This window comes from Falco peregrinus, chromosome 9, assembly GCF_023634155.1.
Source record: "Falco peregrinus isolate bFalPer1 chromosome 9, bFalPer1.pri, whole genome shotgun sequence".
NCBI classification, from domain to species: Eukaryota; Metazoa; Chordata; class Aves; order Falconiformes; family Falconidae; genus Falco; species Falco peregrinus.
In genome coordinates this window covers 25,341,202-25,361,404 of record NC_073729.1, presented here as the reverse complement: position 1 = coordinate 25,361,404, position 20,203 = coordinate 25,341,202, and the positions used below count along the sequence as shown (strand labels likewise).

Here is a 20,203-nt window from a genome sequence, read left to right as displayed (position 1 = left end):
TTTTTTTTTTAATAACCCAGGCCTCTGAGCTGTCTGGAAAGTAGTAAAAATACACAAGGATGCACATGATTTATCCTGGAATCCATGGCGGCCAAAACCATGTGCACAGTCTAGACTAGTTTATGGAGGAGGATGGGGAAAGAAAAATGATGCTTGTCCACGCTAATAAAACTGTTGGCACAAAATCCGAGCTTCATGGGGGTCAAAGTATTTTCCATTTCCAAAAATGAACTTCAGCCCGTGCAGAAGTGCAGAGAGCTTGATTTTTTTTTAAGGGTGAAATGTTTCAGAATTTGTAAAACTAGTGCTCAGAAAAAACATTTTTGCAGTTCACGGTGTGCAGAGCTGTTGGATGAGATCGGAGCAGCAGATACCTTCCTTCCTTCCTCCAGATCTGCTGAGATTACAGATTTGTTTACACTGAAATAGGAGCTAAAAGTGGTCAGGCTAACAGCTTCATTCAAAACATCCACAAGATCATTTACCTCCTCTTTAGTATCATATACGTGTTTTCCTGGCTCTCTCTGACTTTGGTCATGTACAGAATAATTAGGGAGATGAGGATCAAGGAACGTGTCAGCCCTGCTGCCCTGGAGACACCTTGTTAATTCATTAAGCATGTGATTGCTGATTGTAATTCCCTTTCTGCTGTCAGCGTTCACCAGGTGTGAGGATCCAAACTGAGAGAGCTCGAGCCGCTGGCAGCTTCCCAGCTCTTTTGTGAGGAAAATGTCTGCACCAGTGCTGCTGCTAAAAATACCTCCTGCCAAGAGGTTTTGTACCCTCTTTCATCCATCCAGTATTCCTCCCATTTCTCCAATTACGAACCACTTCCAGTTTTTGTTGTTACTCCTTGGCTGTGTTGTGCTGGGAAGCTGAGTCTTGAGTGCCATGTGATGCTTCACGGAAGGGTGAATATTCTCCAGTCGCATTGCCTGATACACCAAACATTTGATGGCATCCTAAGGAAGTCTGAGACACACACGTGCACACACACACCCTTCAGAATAAGCAGTTTTCAGCAGGTCAGACCTGCCAGACACTGCACAGACCACTGCGCACAGCATCCAGGCATGGAGCGGCTGTATAAATCCTCCCCATCTCAGTCTCACATTCCCAAAGAGCTGCTCAAAAATCGAGGTGTATTTGACCTTGGCTCAGGCTGAAAGCACTGTTTGGCCAAAATTTCTTCTCGAAAGGGGACGTTTTTGTGACATGGACTAATTGTCCCCATCAGTACACCAGCCTGCAGCCCGTTCTCCCCCCAGCAGCCCCCAACAGCTCCCGGCTGCCTGTCAGATCGGCTCCACCGTGGGTGGAAGGAAGGAGTTACTGAATGGCACAGCTGAGCTCTGGTAGCAATGGTGAGGCAAATTGATGGACATCAAGAGGAGGCTTTGCACGTCCCTGGGTGGACGTTGCCTAAGCCTATTAAAATGTAATCAGTTCCAGGTAGCATTTGCTCCATTACAGAAGCTGCTTAGTGAAAGCAATTATAAAGCACTTAGAGAGGTTTAACCAATTAAAAGAATATCCTTCGGTCTCCCACAGCTGGCTGGGTGATGCCTCGCTATGATGCTTTTTAGGAGATGAAGTCAAACCATATTTTTTAGTGAACATCTAAGAATTTGTAGATTATGATTTTGGGGTCTCTGCATTTCTTCAAGTGATACAAGACAAAGGCCAACTATTCATGAAGTATCCGTGTGGCGTGTATTTCATTGATTTGTGTATTAATAATTCCCCTTCTGAACAAATCTTTTGATGAGTTCATTCGTTTCTCCTCACCAGTGTTCCACATCTGAGCTTTCCTTTTCAGGAGGAGAATATTGCTGTGAGATTTAGTGTAACTGTCCCGCAAACAGGAATAACAAATAGCTAATACTTTGCAGCTGCAATACACAGAAAAGCACCAGCTTGAAAGTCTGCTCCTTAAACAGTTGTATTTCATAATTCCTCTGTTTTAAGGAAAACAGATTTGTCCATGTATCGTTTCTTTTGCAAGAAAGGAACTAAATTTATGGCAGATTGTATCCCTGATAAAAAATCTGAGCGACTCCAAGTGGACTTCACCGAAACCCCTATGACATTAAGCGTGAGTGGAAGCTGAGTTTAACAGCTGAAGTGTCACACTGCAATTCAGAAGGATAAATTAGCTATATAACAGTTGTATACATTTCCCAGAGATGTTTGTACATGGAGGTTTACTTTACAGCAGGCCAAGTGACATGAAGCGAGCGGTGTCGAAGCCCTCTGTAAACACCATCCGAGGAGCAGAGGGACAATGGCTGCACCTCTGGGGACAGGGAGGCTCTTTTTTCTCCTCTCCCAAGACATGTTCCTTTGCTGGCACTGCAGCTCAGGCTGGCGAGACGTTCCTACTGAGATTCAGGCTCTTGTGGCTGCATCTCCGAAGACAACTCTAGGGCTGCTCATGACCAGCAAGCAGATTTTCCAGGTGTTAAACCCTGTCAATATGAGTGTTTAAAAAGCTAACTGATCAGGTTTTAAACATAAAGTCTGGCCAGAGCCTTCGTCACGGCAGAAGTATGCAGTAAATACAGCCCCAGGGTCCCCTCGTGAGGAAAAGCTGTTCTGGGAGGAACAAAGAGCAAGTGAAACTCAAAAGTGGAGGGGAAAGAGGAAAGGGGCTGCAGAGGATGCCAGTTTGGGTTATACCTGACCTTGCCAAACAGAAAGAGCCTTGAACCTGGTGAAGAAAAGACAGGAGCCCTTATCTATCCTTCAAAAGGGCAGTTTTCTTTCTTTCTTCTTCTTCCTTCTCCTCCAAATACCCAGACATCCCTGGGCGGAATGGCAGAAATGAAGTTTAAATGGAGTCAAGCAACTACTTCTTTAATTAAAAAAAAAAAAAAATTACCTTAGAAGGAAACTGGGGAAGACACGCCAGTTTTCACTGGGTCAGCAGTGACGTGCTGCTTGTTGGAGCCTGTTCTCGGATTAGATTTAACCTTGGTTTTCTGCCTTGCTCCATATAGATGAAACTGGTGTCAGTGGACAATTTAATCACCAACATGAGCAGGGGCAGGAATTCACATCTATTTTCAAATCTGCTAGCTGAAGCCATTGAAAATCAGGACTGGAGAATACAGCCTGAGTAAAATATGTTGGTTTTGCATGCCAAAAGGCTTTTCTATTCTCTCTGCTGTCTTGCTGCTGCTAACAAAGAAGTATTTAGGGGAACATGGCTCCTTTCAAGCACAACAGCATCTTCTACCCCTTAATCCAAAAAAGAGACCATCCTCCTTGCAGTAGGGAAAAAAGAAGGAAAATTATACAGAAAGATAAAAAGCAGATCTCTGGACCTGCTGGGAATGGAAATTAAGGAGTCAAATCTAATGTTTACACTGCTCAGTAATATGTGCAAGAGCACAGGGGGATTGTATCCAGCAAATGCTGTGTGTTTTCAGTGGTGTCTAAAGCAGCTGAGTGCTCCCCAGACCCATTGTTATTCCCAGTTTCTTCTTTGCTCTCCAGAGTACTACTGGTGCATACTGGTGGCCCACAATCTCCCTTGGCTGTTACTGACTTTTATGGCAATCCTTTCTTCTGCAGCCTTGTGACCCAAATACCAGCATAAGCAGTTTTAACTTTACTAGGCTCATACCCACCCTTGCAGCTCCCGCAATCCCTAGTTTGGGGCCCGCTGGTATAAATATTGCCTATGACCTGTCAGGTAGTGAATCATGTTAATATAAACAGTGCCTGGAGGTTTAACTAGGCAGTGCCAGCTACATCTACGCTTGGCCCAGCTTTTACCATCTCTCATATCAAACGGCACGGTGACACTTGCTCCCCTTCGTGAGAGATTCTCTTGTAATGGCATCAACTAAAGAAGTGTATAAAACCTAGGAGCTCTGAATACATAAGGACTGCTTCTCCAGCCATCCCCATTAATATGAATCCCTGACATGAGCCCCACATCACTGTCAGATACATTATTAGTACAGCTGGAGCGTGCATTCCTTGGGCAGCGTTGGAGGCACACGGCCACCGATGAGCTGAAATGAGGCTTGGGGGTGTTGTTTGGTTGGCTCGGTACGTACCCGAACAGCTCCTGCCTTTGCTCAGAAATTACAACACGCTGTTCCCCAGCCATATGTGTTTCAGCTCCCCTTGAAATGCAGAGAAAAAGAAATAAATTGGCCAAAATAATCTGAACAAAACTATCAAGGAAGGATGGATCTGAGCTTGTCTGGAGGCCTTAGCAACAGCAGAGGTGGTTTAAAGAGGGAGCAGCGTTTCTCTTCTCCATCTCCTGGAAGGAAAGGAGAAGGAGACAGGGGGATACCCTCACCGAGGGCCACCCCAGAGCCACAGGGCTGTGACTCAGCATGACCCCGGAGGGGATGGAGGAGCTAAAGCAAGGAGGAAAACACCAGCCAAGTGCTTTGTGCTGCAGCAGATCCCTGGGGTCCCATGTGAGTCGGCAGCAGTGGCGTGTTTCCCATCACTGTGCCAGTGCTCTGAGTCACACCGAGCCTCAGGTGGTCCCAGAAGAGGGAAGAAGGGCTGAAAATCCCTCCTGAGCATGGCTCCTGTGCTCAGCCAAACCAGTCACCGCACACTCACCGTGGTCTTTTTACGTGTGATACATTGCTCCACACCCATCTAACTCAACGTGAGTTTTTCAAGACGTTGGCCCTGGGCAAAGGCTGTCTCCCAGACTCAGCCACAGGATACACACAAGGTAAAATAAAATACTCAGTGTGATCTAATATAATTTAACTTCCAGGATTGCTTCCACATCCAGTTTAGTCTGAAAATCAAGACTGGCACTGTTTAAATCTTCTTTTGCACAATGAAAAAGATGTCACTCAAAATTTATGTTTCCCTCCGCAGGATTTCCTGCGTGATAAACAAACAAGGGCTCATCCTCCGCCGCTCCTCCTTCCCTGGGATGAGGTTCAAATAGGCAGAGAATGGAGCCCTTGTGAGACAAAATAGAAAGCCACAGGATGCAATAATTCAGGTTTTAATACTCATTTAAATTGGTGGTTTGATTTAGAAGGGACATAAAGATGCAGCTTGGAGGAAGGATCATTCCCCAGCACCCTTGGCACCCCAGGGCCAGCTCGCTCCAGTCCCCTTTCCACTCCCCAGCCGTGGGCTGATCCACAGGTTGGCACCTCAAGTGATATGGGAAATATCAGAAGTTCACGAAGCAGCCTTGCTTCTATTAAAATTTCATTGAATGAATTAGAAATGAGGGATGGGTCTTGTTTATTTTTAGTTCAAAAAATAGAGGCCAGAAATCTCCAGCCTCACAAACACCATCCTGGACAGTCACCCCACCACACACGCTGGGTCATATCCTTCCACTGCTCAGCTCCAGCTGGCTGACCTGTTCCATCTTACTACTCCAAAGAAACCCGTGTGTCAAGCCTTTGATGGTGGAGAACATGTCCTAGGAGCTGATAACAATAAGAAAAAAACATTTTGGCAGCCACTTTGCCCAGCTTTTGTTTTGATAAGCATGTGCTCAGGGAGGCACAAGGCAGCAGCAAAAGGGACCAGGTATCTGGGAGAGAAGGATACTTCCATTTTGCATTAGACAAAAGTTAACGCATTCCCATGCTTCATATCCATCCCTGGGGAGGGGACCCAACAGGGCAGGATTGCCTCCCTAAATCTGCTTGATCCCTTGTATGATAAAATTGAAACCTATGGATTAAGGGTGATAAATACAGGTCACCATCTCCTAATCTGCGTGGCAGAGGCTGGTGGCACAGAACCGCACAGCATGCTACCCAGCTGGGATTTCCAAATCAGACCATAAGTGTCTCCAATGCACTTAGCTATGTGTTTAATAGAGTTTTAATTGCAGAGTGATTGCATGTGATATTACAGAATTACCACAGATTACTTAATTGACTATTTGTTTGCTGAGGTTAAGCAGATATTTTTCTCAATGTGTATTTTTGCTGCTATAGATCCCTGCCTTCATATTATTTGGCACAGCATTGTCTGAGCAACAGAAACAGAGATCCTTCATGAGGAGAAAACCACTTTCGTTTAACATGTTGGTAACAGGCAGATGCGTGAGACTCAAAATTGGCTGTAGAAACAGTCCAGGTCCTGCTGTTCTTAAAGAGCAGCGTGCAGGGGTAAGCAGCTGGGAAGTGCTGGCACATGGAGGTTTCTGCAAAAATTATGATGTGCGTGAACAAATTTGTGTTGGGAGCCATTTGGGAAGCTGCTTTCACAGCCTGAAAATCCAGGTAATCCTGCCCAGGCACTGGGAAAGCAGAAGGACTGGAGCTGTGATGTTGGCTTGTTCCCGCTGGCCTGAGGCTGATGGATAGAAGGGGAGAGGCTGGAGTACACTGCTTCTCCTGGGCAGTCACAGGTGGATTGCTCCATCCAGGGCAAACCAAAGGTCCATCCGACAGAGAAATTAATTTCTGAAGGTGGTCAAATGCAGGTGCTCAGAAATGTGAAAGAGCAAAGCAGGCAGCCAGCACTCCCTCTGAGCTTCCCAGTGGATGTCCCCACTTTTGTGCCACATGTCATCTAGGAGCTGTCCGCATCAAAGTCCCACCAAAGCTCCTCAGAGCAGGAGCAGATGCAGGTCAGGTTCATTCACCTGATGGCGTTTGAAGAGCTGCAGGCCATCTAGAGATGAATTACATCTGTGATCACAATGACCATATAGCAGCCAAAAATATTCAGATTGAAATAATGAATTCACTTAGACAAGAGAATAAAACCAGACCCTCCAGCCTTCTTTCCAAAATGTGTCCCTTCACATGCCTAAAACTTTACTGAATAAATGGCTTTTCCAGTATTCCTGGAAGATGCTCTCGTATGTACATGGCCAACGGCCAGCAGAACATGAGCCAGCAGAACATGAGCCCCCAGTGTGCCCAGGTGGCCAAGGCGGCCAGCAGCAGCCCGGCTCGTGTCCCAGACGGTGTGGCCAGCAGGGCCAGGGCGGCGACCGTCCCCCTGGGCTCGGCCCTGCTGAGGCCACTCGAACCCTGTGCCCAGCTCGGGCCCCTCCTGCAGGACAGACCCTGAGGGGCTGGAGCGTGTCCAGGGCCGGGAACGGGGCTGGGGAAGGGGCTGGGGCACAAGGCTGGTGGGGAGCGGCTGGGGGCACTGGGGGGCTCAGCCTGGGCAGCAGGAGGCTGAGCGGGGCTGAGGGCTCTCTCCAGCTGCCTGACAGCAGGGGGTGGGCAGGGGGGGTCGGTCTCTCCCCCAGGTAACAAGCGGCAGGACGAGAGCAAACGGCCTCCAGTTGCGCCAGGGGAGGTTTAGGTTGGATATTAGGGAAAATTCCTTCCCCAGAGGGTGGCCCAGCACTGGGACAGGCTGCCCAGGGAGGTGGTGGAGTCACCAGCCCTGGGGGGGTTAAAGGACACGTAGATGTGGCGCTCAGGGACGTGGGTTAGTGGTGGGCTTGGCAGCGTTGGGTAAATGGATGGGCTCGATGATCTTAAAGGTCTTTTCCCACCTAAAGGATTCTGTGATTCTAGGCTAGGATTCTGGGATTTAGCAGGCTGATGCTAAAAGCATGTGTTTAATAAGAGAGATAGTACATGGAGTTGAAGTAAGGCTGTGAGTATGGAGCTGGACACCAGGAATTATTTAATTTCTGTACAAATTAGGTAGTGACTCTGCTAGTGATGACACCCACAAAAATAGGGCACAGATGCTTCCCTCCCCATTCTGCTACTGAAGCCTCCCCTGTGCCTCTTGGCTGAGTAATGGTGATGGGGAGATGCAACCACAGCCAGACTTGCTCCTCCTGGACAGCATTTTTCAAGGGAAACACATCTGCATATCTCCTGTATGAGCTGTGGTAAAGTCCTTGTGAGGACAGCGTCTGGGTTTGGGACATATCCACATAAATATTTTCAATCCCAAAGCAGAAGGAACAGCAGCCTTTGCCTCCACGTGCCAAATCTGCATTGCACTGGTGGTGCACAGCTCTGTAAGAGAGCTTTGCTGCTTCCTAGCACTTTACATACAGGTCACATAAAGGACAAGAGTGATGTGGTCCTTATTCTCTGTAGAGCAAATTTGGGATAAAAAATTAACATAATTATTTTATTTAGCCTTGATTTTCTTCTTGTCTTTTATTGTGTTATGTTTTAACTGAGATTTCTTTATTTCCTGCTAGGATCCTGCCAGAATCCTGTCATTTCATACAGAGGTTGAAATGCACATTACAAAAGGAAACAAATCTTTCCCTTGCTTGCTTGATACATCTGCATTTTAATCTGGATTGACAAATGCACTCTAATCAACAGTACTTCTACCCTTCAGAGTTGTTGCATTTTATTTTCCATTTTTCTGATGTCCTTGGCTAGAATCTGGAAAGTAAAAAAAAAAAAAACATTATCTTTATCCGCTTACCCTTTAATTAGTCTTTTTTATTATGGCAATGTCCAGACCCAAATATCTTGTAATCACTGTCTCAGGTATTGCACAAACGTAGAACAAAAGGACGAGCCTTGCCACCAGAAAGGAGCTCCCGATGCTGTTTAATGATCCCCAGCACCGTGGGGACGGCGGCCAGTGGCTCCACGTAACAAACTAATGGGATTACAGTGTCCCTGGCTCCCTGTCTACCTGGATGAAAAACATACACTAACTGTCTCTGCATGTACTTTCTACAAAATACCCGGTGCCACAAGGGCATGAAACACAAGGACAGATGCAAATGCAGTTTCATTTAAGCCAATGTCTGAACTAGGCACCAGCAGTCGTTTATCTGTACCTTCCTTTGTTCATAACGGCACTGCCCCCGTGCTTACTGCTATTTTCTATTATTTCTGTTATGCTTGTTTTTGCAGACATTTACGGGCTGGCTGTCCCTCCGGGTTATTAATTCTTTGCACAACAGCACTAGAAGAACAAAGTGGGGCTTTAGGAAAACTGTTTGCAGTGATAAACAGCACAGAGGCAGGTCTCTTTTTCACCCACGATGAAGAACTGCTCACAAAAAGTAATGGGCTTTTTCCCTGCCTTGCAGGTGCTGTGGTGATTGCCTTTGTGGTCTGTTGGCTCCCGTATCACATACGGCGTCTCATGTTTTGCTATGTCCCCTCCAGTCACTGGACAGAGTGAGTCACAACACAGGGGACAAGCTCCCCCCATGCCAGGATGGGGTGTGGGGTCAGGGAGAACTGGGGCTCCTGGGGCACCAGTAGGCTTGGGGTGGAGGGGGGGGATCTGGGAGCAAAGGCATTTCTAAAGCAAGGGCTTTAATGCCTCAACCTCCTAGTTGGTTTGGGGTTTGTTTATTGGTTTTTTTTCTTTTGGATTTCTTACTAGGTTTGCCAGCCAAATTAAGAGTCATAGTTTAATTATCTCAGTCACCCAGATGTGGGTGAATGAAGCATTAGCTTGAGCTGAAATGCATTCTCAGCCCCTCCTTCTTCCATGGCTGCGACCACAGACGTGCCCCCATTAACAACGGCGATGGATGTTCACCTCTGACAGTCCTTGATGAAATGACATTTGGACGGGGGGGTTATATATTCGAAGTGGATTGCTGTCTCCATGGTGGAGATATCGATCACTGGCCTAAGATGGAGCAGCTCCTGTCAACACACAATTTAGCTTCAGAATGCCACATTTCCTTAGTGACAGGAAAGATTGCACAGGCGGGGAAACAACTGTGCTGCCGGCTGAGTCTGGAATGGGTTATTTACTGGGGTTTGCAGCGAGTGGATCAAAATTAAATACTAGCAGTTGCCACTGATTAGTAAATGCCCAGATTCTCAGAGAATTTAGGATGATTGCATGCCTGTGCTGCACTCGTGTGCACTGTTCGCAGGTGTGCAAGGGCATACAGGCAGCTTCGTGCAGCCTTTCTGCTGCGTCAGACCCGGTTCCTCAGCAAAGCACCCACAGAACTGATTATTCATTTTAAATATCCAATTAAGCGCTAATGCTGTCTGGGTTTACACTCCCAGGTAGCCTGAGAGATGCTATGAGATGCACTCAGTGAAACGTGTCTTTCCTCCCATTGGTGTTACACCTCTGTTCCCCCTGGGACCAGAAAAAAAAAAATCTAATACCAAAAAGCAGAGCAACTATGAGACATTAAAATTTCATAAACTCCAAACACAACAAAAAAAAGTAATTTATGATATAGCAGTCTACTGAATGGAATTGTACATCCATCCGTAGTAAAAACAAAAACCTATCTTCAATCATGAAAACAGCTTTAGGCACGCACTGGCACAAACTGTTGTTTCTTGTTTGCTTTCCTATATGAAAAGCACTTAAAGCAGCAATCAATTATGTAATGACTGCATTTTCTTTGAACAAGAGGGGTAGAGAAGTCTGTCTGCAGTTAGTGTGAATTTATGCAGTGTGGTTGCATTCCCTTTTTTTTTTTCCTTCTTCTTCTTTTAAAAGCCATGAGCGATTTTAGGAAAACATTGCATTTTACAGGCATATTATGAATGGCGAACTATCAGTCTGGAAGCTGATCAAAAGCTTGCAGCAGCTTGACATGTTCATTTATAAACGTATGTGCCCACCCCTGAGGAAGAGACATTTTTGCTATATATATTCTTCACAACTACATAGAGAAACTCTGCTTGTAAGAGCTGGATGGGCCACGCAGTACTTGGCAGTGCTGAGGGGGTGTGGAGGGACTGGTGATGTACTCCAGCACGCATCTATTCATCTTTTGTTAGACGGTGCTCAGACTAACAAAAAGGTCTGCAATTTTCACTGAGATAAATGATCCTGGGGAACATCTTCCTGAAAATGAGACCCGCGTTGTTTATAAATGCTTTACCAGCTCCAAGCTGCTGATCTTGGTTGTCCCAAGGAACAATATTTCCAAAAGAAAAAAAACACAAAAAACCCCAAGCTAAGCATTCTCAACAAACTCTAGTTGAAAACATTATATTGTGATGGTCAGGATATGTTTCAAAAGTGTGCTATCATCAACTTGCCCCAGAACAGAGGATGCTATCCCAGATTACAGCCCAGGGACCTGCTGAATGAGCTGTGGGGGGAGGACAGCGCTGCATCTGTTCCAGGATCTTGGCTCTTCTGCAGGTTCTGTAGACCAGAACTGCAGCCAGAAAAGTCAGCCTAATGTATATGTATGACAGAGGAACAAATTTCCATCTGGCTCCTCAGTTTCCAGAATATCTATTTTCAAAGACAAAATGAACACAAGGTAAATACCACATCCAAACCCAGGGCATAAATAAGTTTCTAACTGCTAGTAAGACCTTTGTAGAGGCGTTTGACCTACGTTTGGCCAGTACCAGTTGAAAATACATATGTTTTCCTGGTGGATCATGCACCATTGGTAAAGCTTCCATCTCCAACCAAGAAAGGTTAGATGAAAAATCAGCTCATGTGTTTCTCACTCTTGTGACTGAATTATTTCAGTTCTCCACACTCTACTTAGATTTTTATCTTTCATCTGTTCTTCCAGTTTCCTTTTCAACTTCTACCACTACTTCTACATGCTGACAAACGTCCTCTTCTACGTCAGTTCGGCAATCAACCCCATCCTCTACAACCTGGTGTCTGCGAACTTCCGACAGATCTTCCTCTCTACACTCACACTCGTGTGCCTGCCGTGGAGGAAGAAGAAGAAACGACTGGCCTTCACCAGGAAATCCAACAGCATCTCCAGCAACCACACATTTTCCAGCCAGGTCACAAGGGAAACTACATACTGAAGCCAAAGGAGGAAGGGAAATGCATTTCATCATGGAGTCAAAACTTGAGAGAGGCCTCTGTGAGTTTCGTGCATGGTCTCCAAATTCACGTAACACAAATGTGTTTAGAAAAGTAATTTTTCTTGGAAAAATAGGCTTCATCCTGCCAATAACTTTGAAGTTATTTTAAAGCATTGGCCTTGCCTCTTGTGAGTAATGTCTACACGTTTTGTAACTTCAGTCTGGCATAAATCCAGATGCGGTGTTAACTGGGAAGCCAAAATATGTTAAACTTAGGCAAATTGTTACTGCATTCCATCCTTTTCTCAATGCAGGGATGCCATGTTCACATCCAAGGGTTTGAGATCATGTCTCCTGGTGGCACCAAGCAGAGAGTCTGATGAGGAGAAAGCCATTTTGAACAGAAAGGGATGTTTTTGGAGAACGAACATGCTCATCTATGGGATGTTCAATGAACAACGAGTGAAAACTCAGGGAGCCAGGTGGTTATTTTAGAAATATATCTACATTATGACATAATACTATGACCTAGGTGCTCAAGGGACCTGTTCTGGCTCCTTGAAATCAAGTAACAACAGATGATGCCTTACCTAGGTTGGGGTGGCTGTGGCCAGGGGGAGTGGGGGCCATCTCTCGATTTAGGGCATATATAATGCCTGGCACAGTGAACCCCCTGGTATTGGTACTGCAACACCAATAAATAACAAAGTGTCTGGCAAAGTCAAGGATGCAGAAACTGTGCCCAGATGGAGCGCTGAAAATGAACAGAAATGGAAAACCTTACTTTTGCCATACAGCCAAATCCCATTTTTTACTAGGGAGAACAGTTAGCTGGCCTGCATTAAGAGGTGAGAAAACTCCAGGCTCATGAGGGCTCCAGGCTGCTGAGATAAGAGCAACCTGCCCCCATTCTGTGGGACCTTCAGATTTTTCCCATTCTTATTCCAGTTTTACTTGTTTCCTCACCATTTTCAGAAGGCTGGTGTTTCATAGGTTATATCAGTTGTAGGCAGCAGGGCCTCTTGTTCTACCTTTTATTTCTTTTTGCTGCCAGAGCTGTTGGCACACTGGTCTGCGCACATAAATCTTCAGGTAGTGCAAATGGAGAACATAAGAAGGTCTAAACTGGGGAGTCTTAGCTCTAAAAGAACTTTCTTTTAACAAGCCAGAGGAATGGAAACAGGACCTGAAAATTCCCTTTGAAATTTCTCAGCTGGTCAGGATAGGTGGCATGGGCTTTTCTCCCACATGGTTCCACCTCTAACAGCCCACTATGTGATACAGCAAATTGCTCCAGAGCCTTTAACACCAGAAATCACAGGGCTATGGGACAAGCTACAGAGCTTTCCCCAATGTCACACCTCCGGATGGTGACCTGCATGAGCCTGGAACCAACCAATCATCCTGGGCAACCCCTGCTGTGATTTTGCTGGTGGTGACCTTGTGTCCCTGTCCACACCACACTTCATTAGGAGAGAAGGGCTTGCCTCTTTACAATGACAAACTAGAAGAGTCACTTGGCTCAATTCTGCTTTCTGGGCTTTGTCCATGCCATGTCACTCCAACGAACAAGCACCTTTAGTACATAACAGAAGTCTCAGTGCTGGAGATGTCGATCTGGCCTCAGTGAACCATCACACAATGATGGAGACCAGTTACTGATCCACTGGGTACCAGTGACTTCTCCTGCTACAGATGTGGTATCACAGAACCGTAGAATATCTCAAGTTGGAAGGGACTCATAAAGATGATCAAGTGCAGCTCCCTGGACTTGTGGATTAGGACTCCGGACATAGAGAAAACACCCGTGGGGCATTTGCTGTGAGTTGTTAGTGACGACTATCTACTTCTGAGGCGTTCATAACCTGGTGGATGTACAGAGCTAGCTACCATGGTAGACCTGGCTACCATCAGCCAGGACTTCCAACCGCACCTACCAGGGATGGGAGAATATTTTAATGCCTGGCACAGAACCACTCAAAAAGAAAGGGCTCAAAATAGACATCAGTAGGGCTTTAGTTTCTTCTGATTCAGCCAAACCGCAAGCTCTGTTTTGTCATGCCTTCTTGTAATTTCTTGCCCTGGTTGTACCAAACAGAGGGCAGAGATTATACCTGACAAAGCACTTTTGTTGCTCATGCACAGTTGACTCCTCTTTGGTGAGAAAACCAGGTAATGGCACACACAGAAAAAGAAAGAAAAAAAAGGAGACTGGTCTCTTTAGAAGGAAATATGTGATAAAACAGCAAATGTTATCTCTGTGTGTGTTAGAAATACTTGGGCAGGTTGGAAGAAGAAGCTCTAGAAGACCTGTACATATGGCCTTGTGGGAAAGTCCAGGCACAATGAACAGAGGAAGAGGAGTCTTAATGTCACACACTTAACATTGGCCTTCGAGGCAAGGCACTTCCAATGTTTCTGGAGAGGACCCAAATTTTTTTAACGTCACCTCTAAATAGAGTCAACAGCTGGGAGATGGTTTCTGAAACCTCCCAGAGAAGCTGTAACTGTGTGTTGCTTTGACTTTCATTAGGATTTAACATCCTGCATGTCTCAGTTGCTTTTGAAATGTTAAACATTGTTAATATACTTATTCAACACCAACCTGCTGAAACGTGCTTGATTATCTTAGAAGACACTGTACAAGAATTGTTGTTTCACATAAAATGCTTGGCTTAGATTTTCACTACTGAGATACACTGGCAGCTTACAGAACATATGATCACAGCTTAGAGAAACCGGTAGGTTTATTTTTGGTTTGACGTAAAAATGAGAACAAGATGGAGTCAAAGTGAACTTACCATAAACCCTTTCCACAATGTTTGTTGGGCCACTCGAGTCCTGAAGAGCTCACTGTTTGGAGGGGTTTATCCAAGCAGTTTGCTGGCTTCCACAGCAATGTTCCTGCAGTTTAACACAGGAGCAGACCTGAGCCTATGGCCTTAATCAGAGATTGCAGCTCAAAGCTACCTCTTTCACTGGCCAAATCTGACAACCTTGAGCCAAGAAGTGTAAGTTACAGCTGATTTCATCCCCTCTCCCCTCCTCATCTGGTTTTGCTATAATCAACCTAGAGAATTACTTCACTTGAGCAAAAAGAAGTGAGGATAACTCACTACAAGACCACAAGGTTTTGTAAAGGGAAGCATGATACCGTGGAGAAGAAAAAGGTACAAACTGCCCAGAAAAATGGTTCTTTCCATGCCTTTTAACAATGGTTGAATTCCCAACCCAACAAGGTTTAGCTTTAAACCTAATCGAATATAAGTGGCTTTTGCCATTAGACAAAACATGTGCTCCCATCCTTTGTATTCCTGTCTTGTCGGAACTCTCTGCTGGGGCAGAGGTGAGCCTTGGTGCAGCATGCTGTTAATCTATGCAAATTCCCTCTAAGTGTTTTGAACTGTTTGTTTCGACTAAAATAAAAATCTGTTGAACCCACAGATGTGAAGTGCTGCCAGATGGATTCTGAGAAATTCCCATCTGAAGAGAGTCTATCAAGTGACCTCTTCAAATATTATTTTGAGGTTTTGTTTCTCTTCGCAGCGTTCTTGTCGGGGCCATCCATTTGGCAGAGTGTGAAATCAGATTTACAAAGTCATTACGCTGTTCAGAAATTTCCCCCAGACAGGACGTTCTCACCAAAGGCCCAGCACACATCACTGCCTGAGCGCTCTGCTGAGCCTGTTTTGTGATGTGCATGAGATCTTGCTTCAGGGGCTGCACCGGTACGGGAGAAAATTAAATGGGAAAGTCAGTGAGGAGGGTTAGCAGGACACGTGCTGTAAGCATGATGATAGCAGGACCTTTGCCCTTATAGCATCAAACGTTGAGTGAAATACAACCCCAGGTGTGTGGTTGGTGCAGGCAGCTCATGTGGCAGGATGGAACCTGTCACCTGCCACTGCTGCCTGCCCTGAGGCAGGGACAGACATCCACGGGCATGAGAGCGCTGGAGCTTTCCTGTGCAATGCCTTGAGTGTCACTCTGGTGTATTCCTGGTCGTGCTGTCTGGTAGCTGTTTAAACAAAGCTGTATCTGCTCGAGATCTGTCTGGTTCTTCACGTTGCAGCTCAAGTTCTTCTGTTCTCAGTCTGGATTCGTTTAGGACAAAACCAGAAATTGCTAAGCCAAAATTCCATCATGCTGTGTCCTGGCTTTGTGATCAAGTCCCTCTCCAGCCATGCCACCTGATAGTCCTGCACATACTGTATTTATGGCAAATATTTTTTAAAGTGCAACTTTTTTTTTTTTCCTGAAATACAAACTGTTGATGTGCTTTATTTTCTGTGGCCTGTAGAGCGATGGGAAAAAAAATGAATGTTAAAAGTGTGTCAGCGTCTCCCTTGTAATATTTTCTGTGACCAAGGGAAGGAAGAGGGTGTGAAATCCTTTTGTGTAGCAATGGGAAACACTCTTCCAGTGTAACATGTTGTTATTGATACTGTATTTACTGATCAAACTGTAATGGAATGGTTATTTCCTGATAAAGCCTTTGTACTGTATGGTATTTTATTTTATTTTGTCATTTATTGATCCTAAGAAATAAATATCCAGAGTTAAGGCTTGGGCTGGTTATGCTTGAAATGGCAGCTGTGCCTTTATCATACAGCCCACTTACCAGCACAGGCTATCTGGTTATGGTCTGGACTGGTGAAACCCCATCAACCTTGAACTGACCTTTGCACCTCTTGCAGAAGGGCCCCCGAGTGCTCTTCTCCCACAGCCTGCAAGCAGCGGCTGTTTGCCCCAAACACAGCATCTAAACATCAGCTGCTGCTTCTGGCTGCAAGTCAGCAAACAAATAGGGGAAAAGGCTAGCTGGGTTTGAAGGAGACCCCCATCAGTGAAATCTGCCCTGAGAAACCCCTCCCGAGACCTGGGAAAGCCAGAGAGGGTCTGTGCTGGTTTACAGTCCCGCTGTGCTGTTGGGAGCAGCCAGGAGAGCATCCAGCTGCCTTTGGCTGAACCCCTGGGCTTTGAGCCCGCACAAGCCTCAAGTATAGGAGTGGGGATCTGGGAGTCGGGGAAGACCTGTGCTGCACGGAGGGCAGCTGCTGTGCTGAGATCCAGGTGGCACTACGGGAGGCTGGCTGTTTCCCCAGCTCCTGCCTTGCCTGCCTGCTTTCCCCTGGTTGCAGGGCAAATGTTAAAGACGTTGCACCTTGGCCATGATTTCTGCAGCAGCTTTGCCCAGAAAATGGAGCGGGTCAGGGCTTTATTGCACTAGGATCTGTAGGTGCACAGTGGCAGAGGCAGCCCTCACCCCGGAGAATTTGTTGCTGAAAAACAGTGCAGGATTTTTGTGCCTTAACAGTAAGACTTCCCTTCCTACCTTCCCCTCTTTCGCATGACCCTCTTCCTCCTGGCATCCATTTTTCTAACACAGATGTAATTTTGTGGGAACAGAATACTTGGGTATCCCCCACTACATTGAAGTGTCCTTACACTTAATGAGCAAAAATCGGTCACCTCCATTCTCCCTGCAGCTCCCAGTTAACGTTCTGTTGTGAAACAGCTCATCTGAGCACCAGGAAAATCTGCAAAACCTTCATAGTTTTTGCCCACTCAAGCCTATTGTTTTGACTTCTGATCGAGGAAAAGGTTGCTTGGAAAGCAACAAAATAGAGTTTAAATATCTGGAATCATTCATGCCTGGAAATTCATCTTCTAAAACCTAGCTAAAAGGCACCACTCTCCAAAAGCATTTTGGTGCTGCTTCCAGATGAGAACAGCAGGAGCCTCTGTTGCCCCTACACCATAAATTATTAAAGAACCAAATCATTTATTTTGTGGATTCTTTTATTTTGTACTCAGCCCTGCTCTGCTAAAAGGTGTATTTTCAGCCCACTGCCTAAGGAGCTGCAGTTCATATCTTCAGCGGTGAAAATCCACAACACGCAGCAGCATCCTTGTTCTCTGGCTGCAGGAGATCTTTGCGCAGGGCACAGTGCTCCCAGCGGAGCCTTCATGGGTTACCCAGATAGCCAGACCACCTTCAAGCCAGAGTGAAAAATGTTGCCCTCTTGCTCCTCACTTTTCTGTAGCTCAGGTCTGGCTTCTTGGAAAAGCCAAACTCCTGGGAAGCAGAGCTCCAAGCTCCCCCCATGCCGCCCTCCCACCCAGTGTCACGCAATTCGGCATCACACCACAACTCACCGATGCCAAGGAAAGCAAAAGGCTGCGGAGAGTCAACAAATTTCTCTTTCCTTTTGGAAAGGGACAAGGACTGGGCCTGGAGCAATAAGGAATGCTTTTAATTTGGCCCCTATTTCTCATTTCAATTATAAAAGTAATTTCCATAGTTCACAAGAGAAAAATTTCAGGCATCTTTTGAAACAAATGTTACATTTTAGTAAATGACTTCATAAAACTTAATAAACATCCACCCAGAAGTTAATTTATTGAAAATGCCTTTAAAACCTCCTCTGCCTTATTGGATTTGTTTGAACTGCGGATCAGGTTGGGGTATATTCATGAGGGTGTCTAAGCAATAAGGCAGTGCGTCCTGGTTGTTGTTACAGCTCTCGGGTGGGCTGAGGTACGAAGCAGAGAATTGTACTGGGTGTGCAGGGCAGGGGGATGCTCGCAGAGGGCTGCGGCCCCATGGGGAGAGTGGGCCCTGGGCTGGGGGCGGGTTACGGGCAGGACTGGGGACGCAACGGGGACCCCCCTGGGGCCAGGGGTGCCTGAGGGATGGCACCTGTGGGAGGGACCCATGCTGGGGCAGTCCATGAAAAACTGCAGCCCCTGGGAAGGGCTGACACGGCAGCAGCTCCTGGAGGGTGGTCTCCAATGGGAGAGACCCCAGGCTGGGGCAGGGGAAGGGTGTGAGGTGGAAGGAGCGGCAGAGACAATGTGCGATGGACTGACCATAACCCCATTCCCCTGCACCATTCGAGGGGAGGAGGGAGAGAAAATGGAGAGTGAAGCTGAGCCTGGGAAGAAGGGACGGTTTGGGGGAGGTGTTTTAAGATTTGGTTTTATTTCTCATTATCCTGCTCTGATTTGATTGGTAATAAATTAAACTAATTTGACCAAGTTGAGTCTGGTTTGCCCATGATGGCAATTGCTGGGCGATCTCTCCCTGCCCATACCTTGACCCAGGAGCATTTTGTCCCATGTCCTCCCCCCTGCCCAGCTGGGCGGGCAGTGACAGAGCGGCTGGGTGGGCACGCAGCAGCCAGCCAGGGCCAGTCCACCACAAGCATGAAGCGACTTTGGGCACTCAGGTACCAAACCCCTCCAGAAGTACATGAGCAGAGACATGGCCCCAAGCGTTGCAAGTGGCCAAACCACAGGGCTGGGGTTGTTTCCACAGGGCTGGGGTTGTTTCCCCAGAGCAAAGCCGTGCAGGGCGAGCACGCAGCAGCCAGCCCAGCCTCCACCAGCCGCCAGCACAGCCCTGGGTTCCCTCAGCCAAACGCATGGGGAAAGGATGGCGGTAGGAAGGTTAGGACACACCAACTGAGCCCACCAGGGACTGTAGCTACCAAAGAGAAAGAAAACACAATTGTTTCATGCTTGAAGACAGGCTTACTGAAAGCAAAGTGGGAAGAGTCACAAAGACTTAAACGAAACTTCAACATCTCAGGGATGGCCCAAATATCGTCACAGGTGTGAATACAACAGCCACAGGCTCACGTGTACATATACTCACTATAAATTTTTGGTCTTCCCAGTGGGGACCTCTTCCTCTTTCTTGAAAGTACTGGCTGGCTCGGCTGGTTTGTATCACCAGTGACATGATATTTAATTACACTTGGCTGCTTCTCTGTGAAATCCTGAAGAAACGGGAAGCAAAATCCTTCACCCTTTTAATGCAAAAATGTAAAACCACCTTGTGAACCAGGAGCAGTCCACTCTGCTTTCACACTGCTGCTGCTTGCTGTTCACGACTGAGGTGTCTCGACTTTCTTGTAAACTGAAGTTACATAAAGGAATGATTATGAACACATAGCCGGGACGATCTCCTTCAGGACCTGCAAAGGTACAGAGGGAACAAAGAACTCCTCTCATGTGAGTAACGTCAGTATCTTGGATGGACCATTTCATCCTCCCTCGTCCTGATGATATGCAGCACGAAGATGAAAGGACAGACACACCGTATTTTGCCACTGCATTAGCTTCAGTTGCATTAAGGGCTGAACCAGACAGTCTGGGGATTTCTTTGTTCCTTCCTTCTGCTTCTCCTTTCTGTTACCTTTGGAAGCTGCTCAGTAGGTATGTCCAACACTTCTGCAATGCAGCTTTCAACCCCAGGCACTACTATTATGATTAATCAGGAAGTCTAACCAAACTGTAACTCATCAGTACTCCTTAGCTATGTAATCTCCAATGAAAACATTTCACACACCATTTTTTCTTCGTAAGTGTCTCAGGGCTGAGCAGGTATCAATGCTAGGGCACACAGGTCTGTGGTTTGTCTCCCTGCCAAAGACAAACACGCAAGGGAAGAGTCCTAGGGCCAGAGAGGTTTGTAAAACTCATGTTTTTCCAGAAACGGATGAAGGGAA

The 20,203-nt window shown here is 46.4% G+C and overlaps 1 protein-coding gene across 1 annotated transcript in view; it reads left to right on the top strand.

The window, feature by feature from the left end:
- The window catches only part of NTSR1 (neurotensin receptor 1), a 64,829-nt gene extending 48,589 nt beyond the window's left edge, over nt 1–16,240 (top strand). The window contains exons 3-4 of the mRNA XM_005243799.3: nt 9,002–9,092; nt 11,438–16,240. Of these exons, the coding sequence (XP_005243856.2) occupies nt 9,002–9,092; nt 11,438–11,687 (341 nt within the window). The 3' untranslated portion in view covers nt 11,688–16,240. The remainder of the gene's footprint in view (nt 1–9,001; nt 9,093–11,437) is intronic.
- The last annotated feature ends 3,963 nt before the right edge of the window (nt 16,241–20,203 follow it).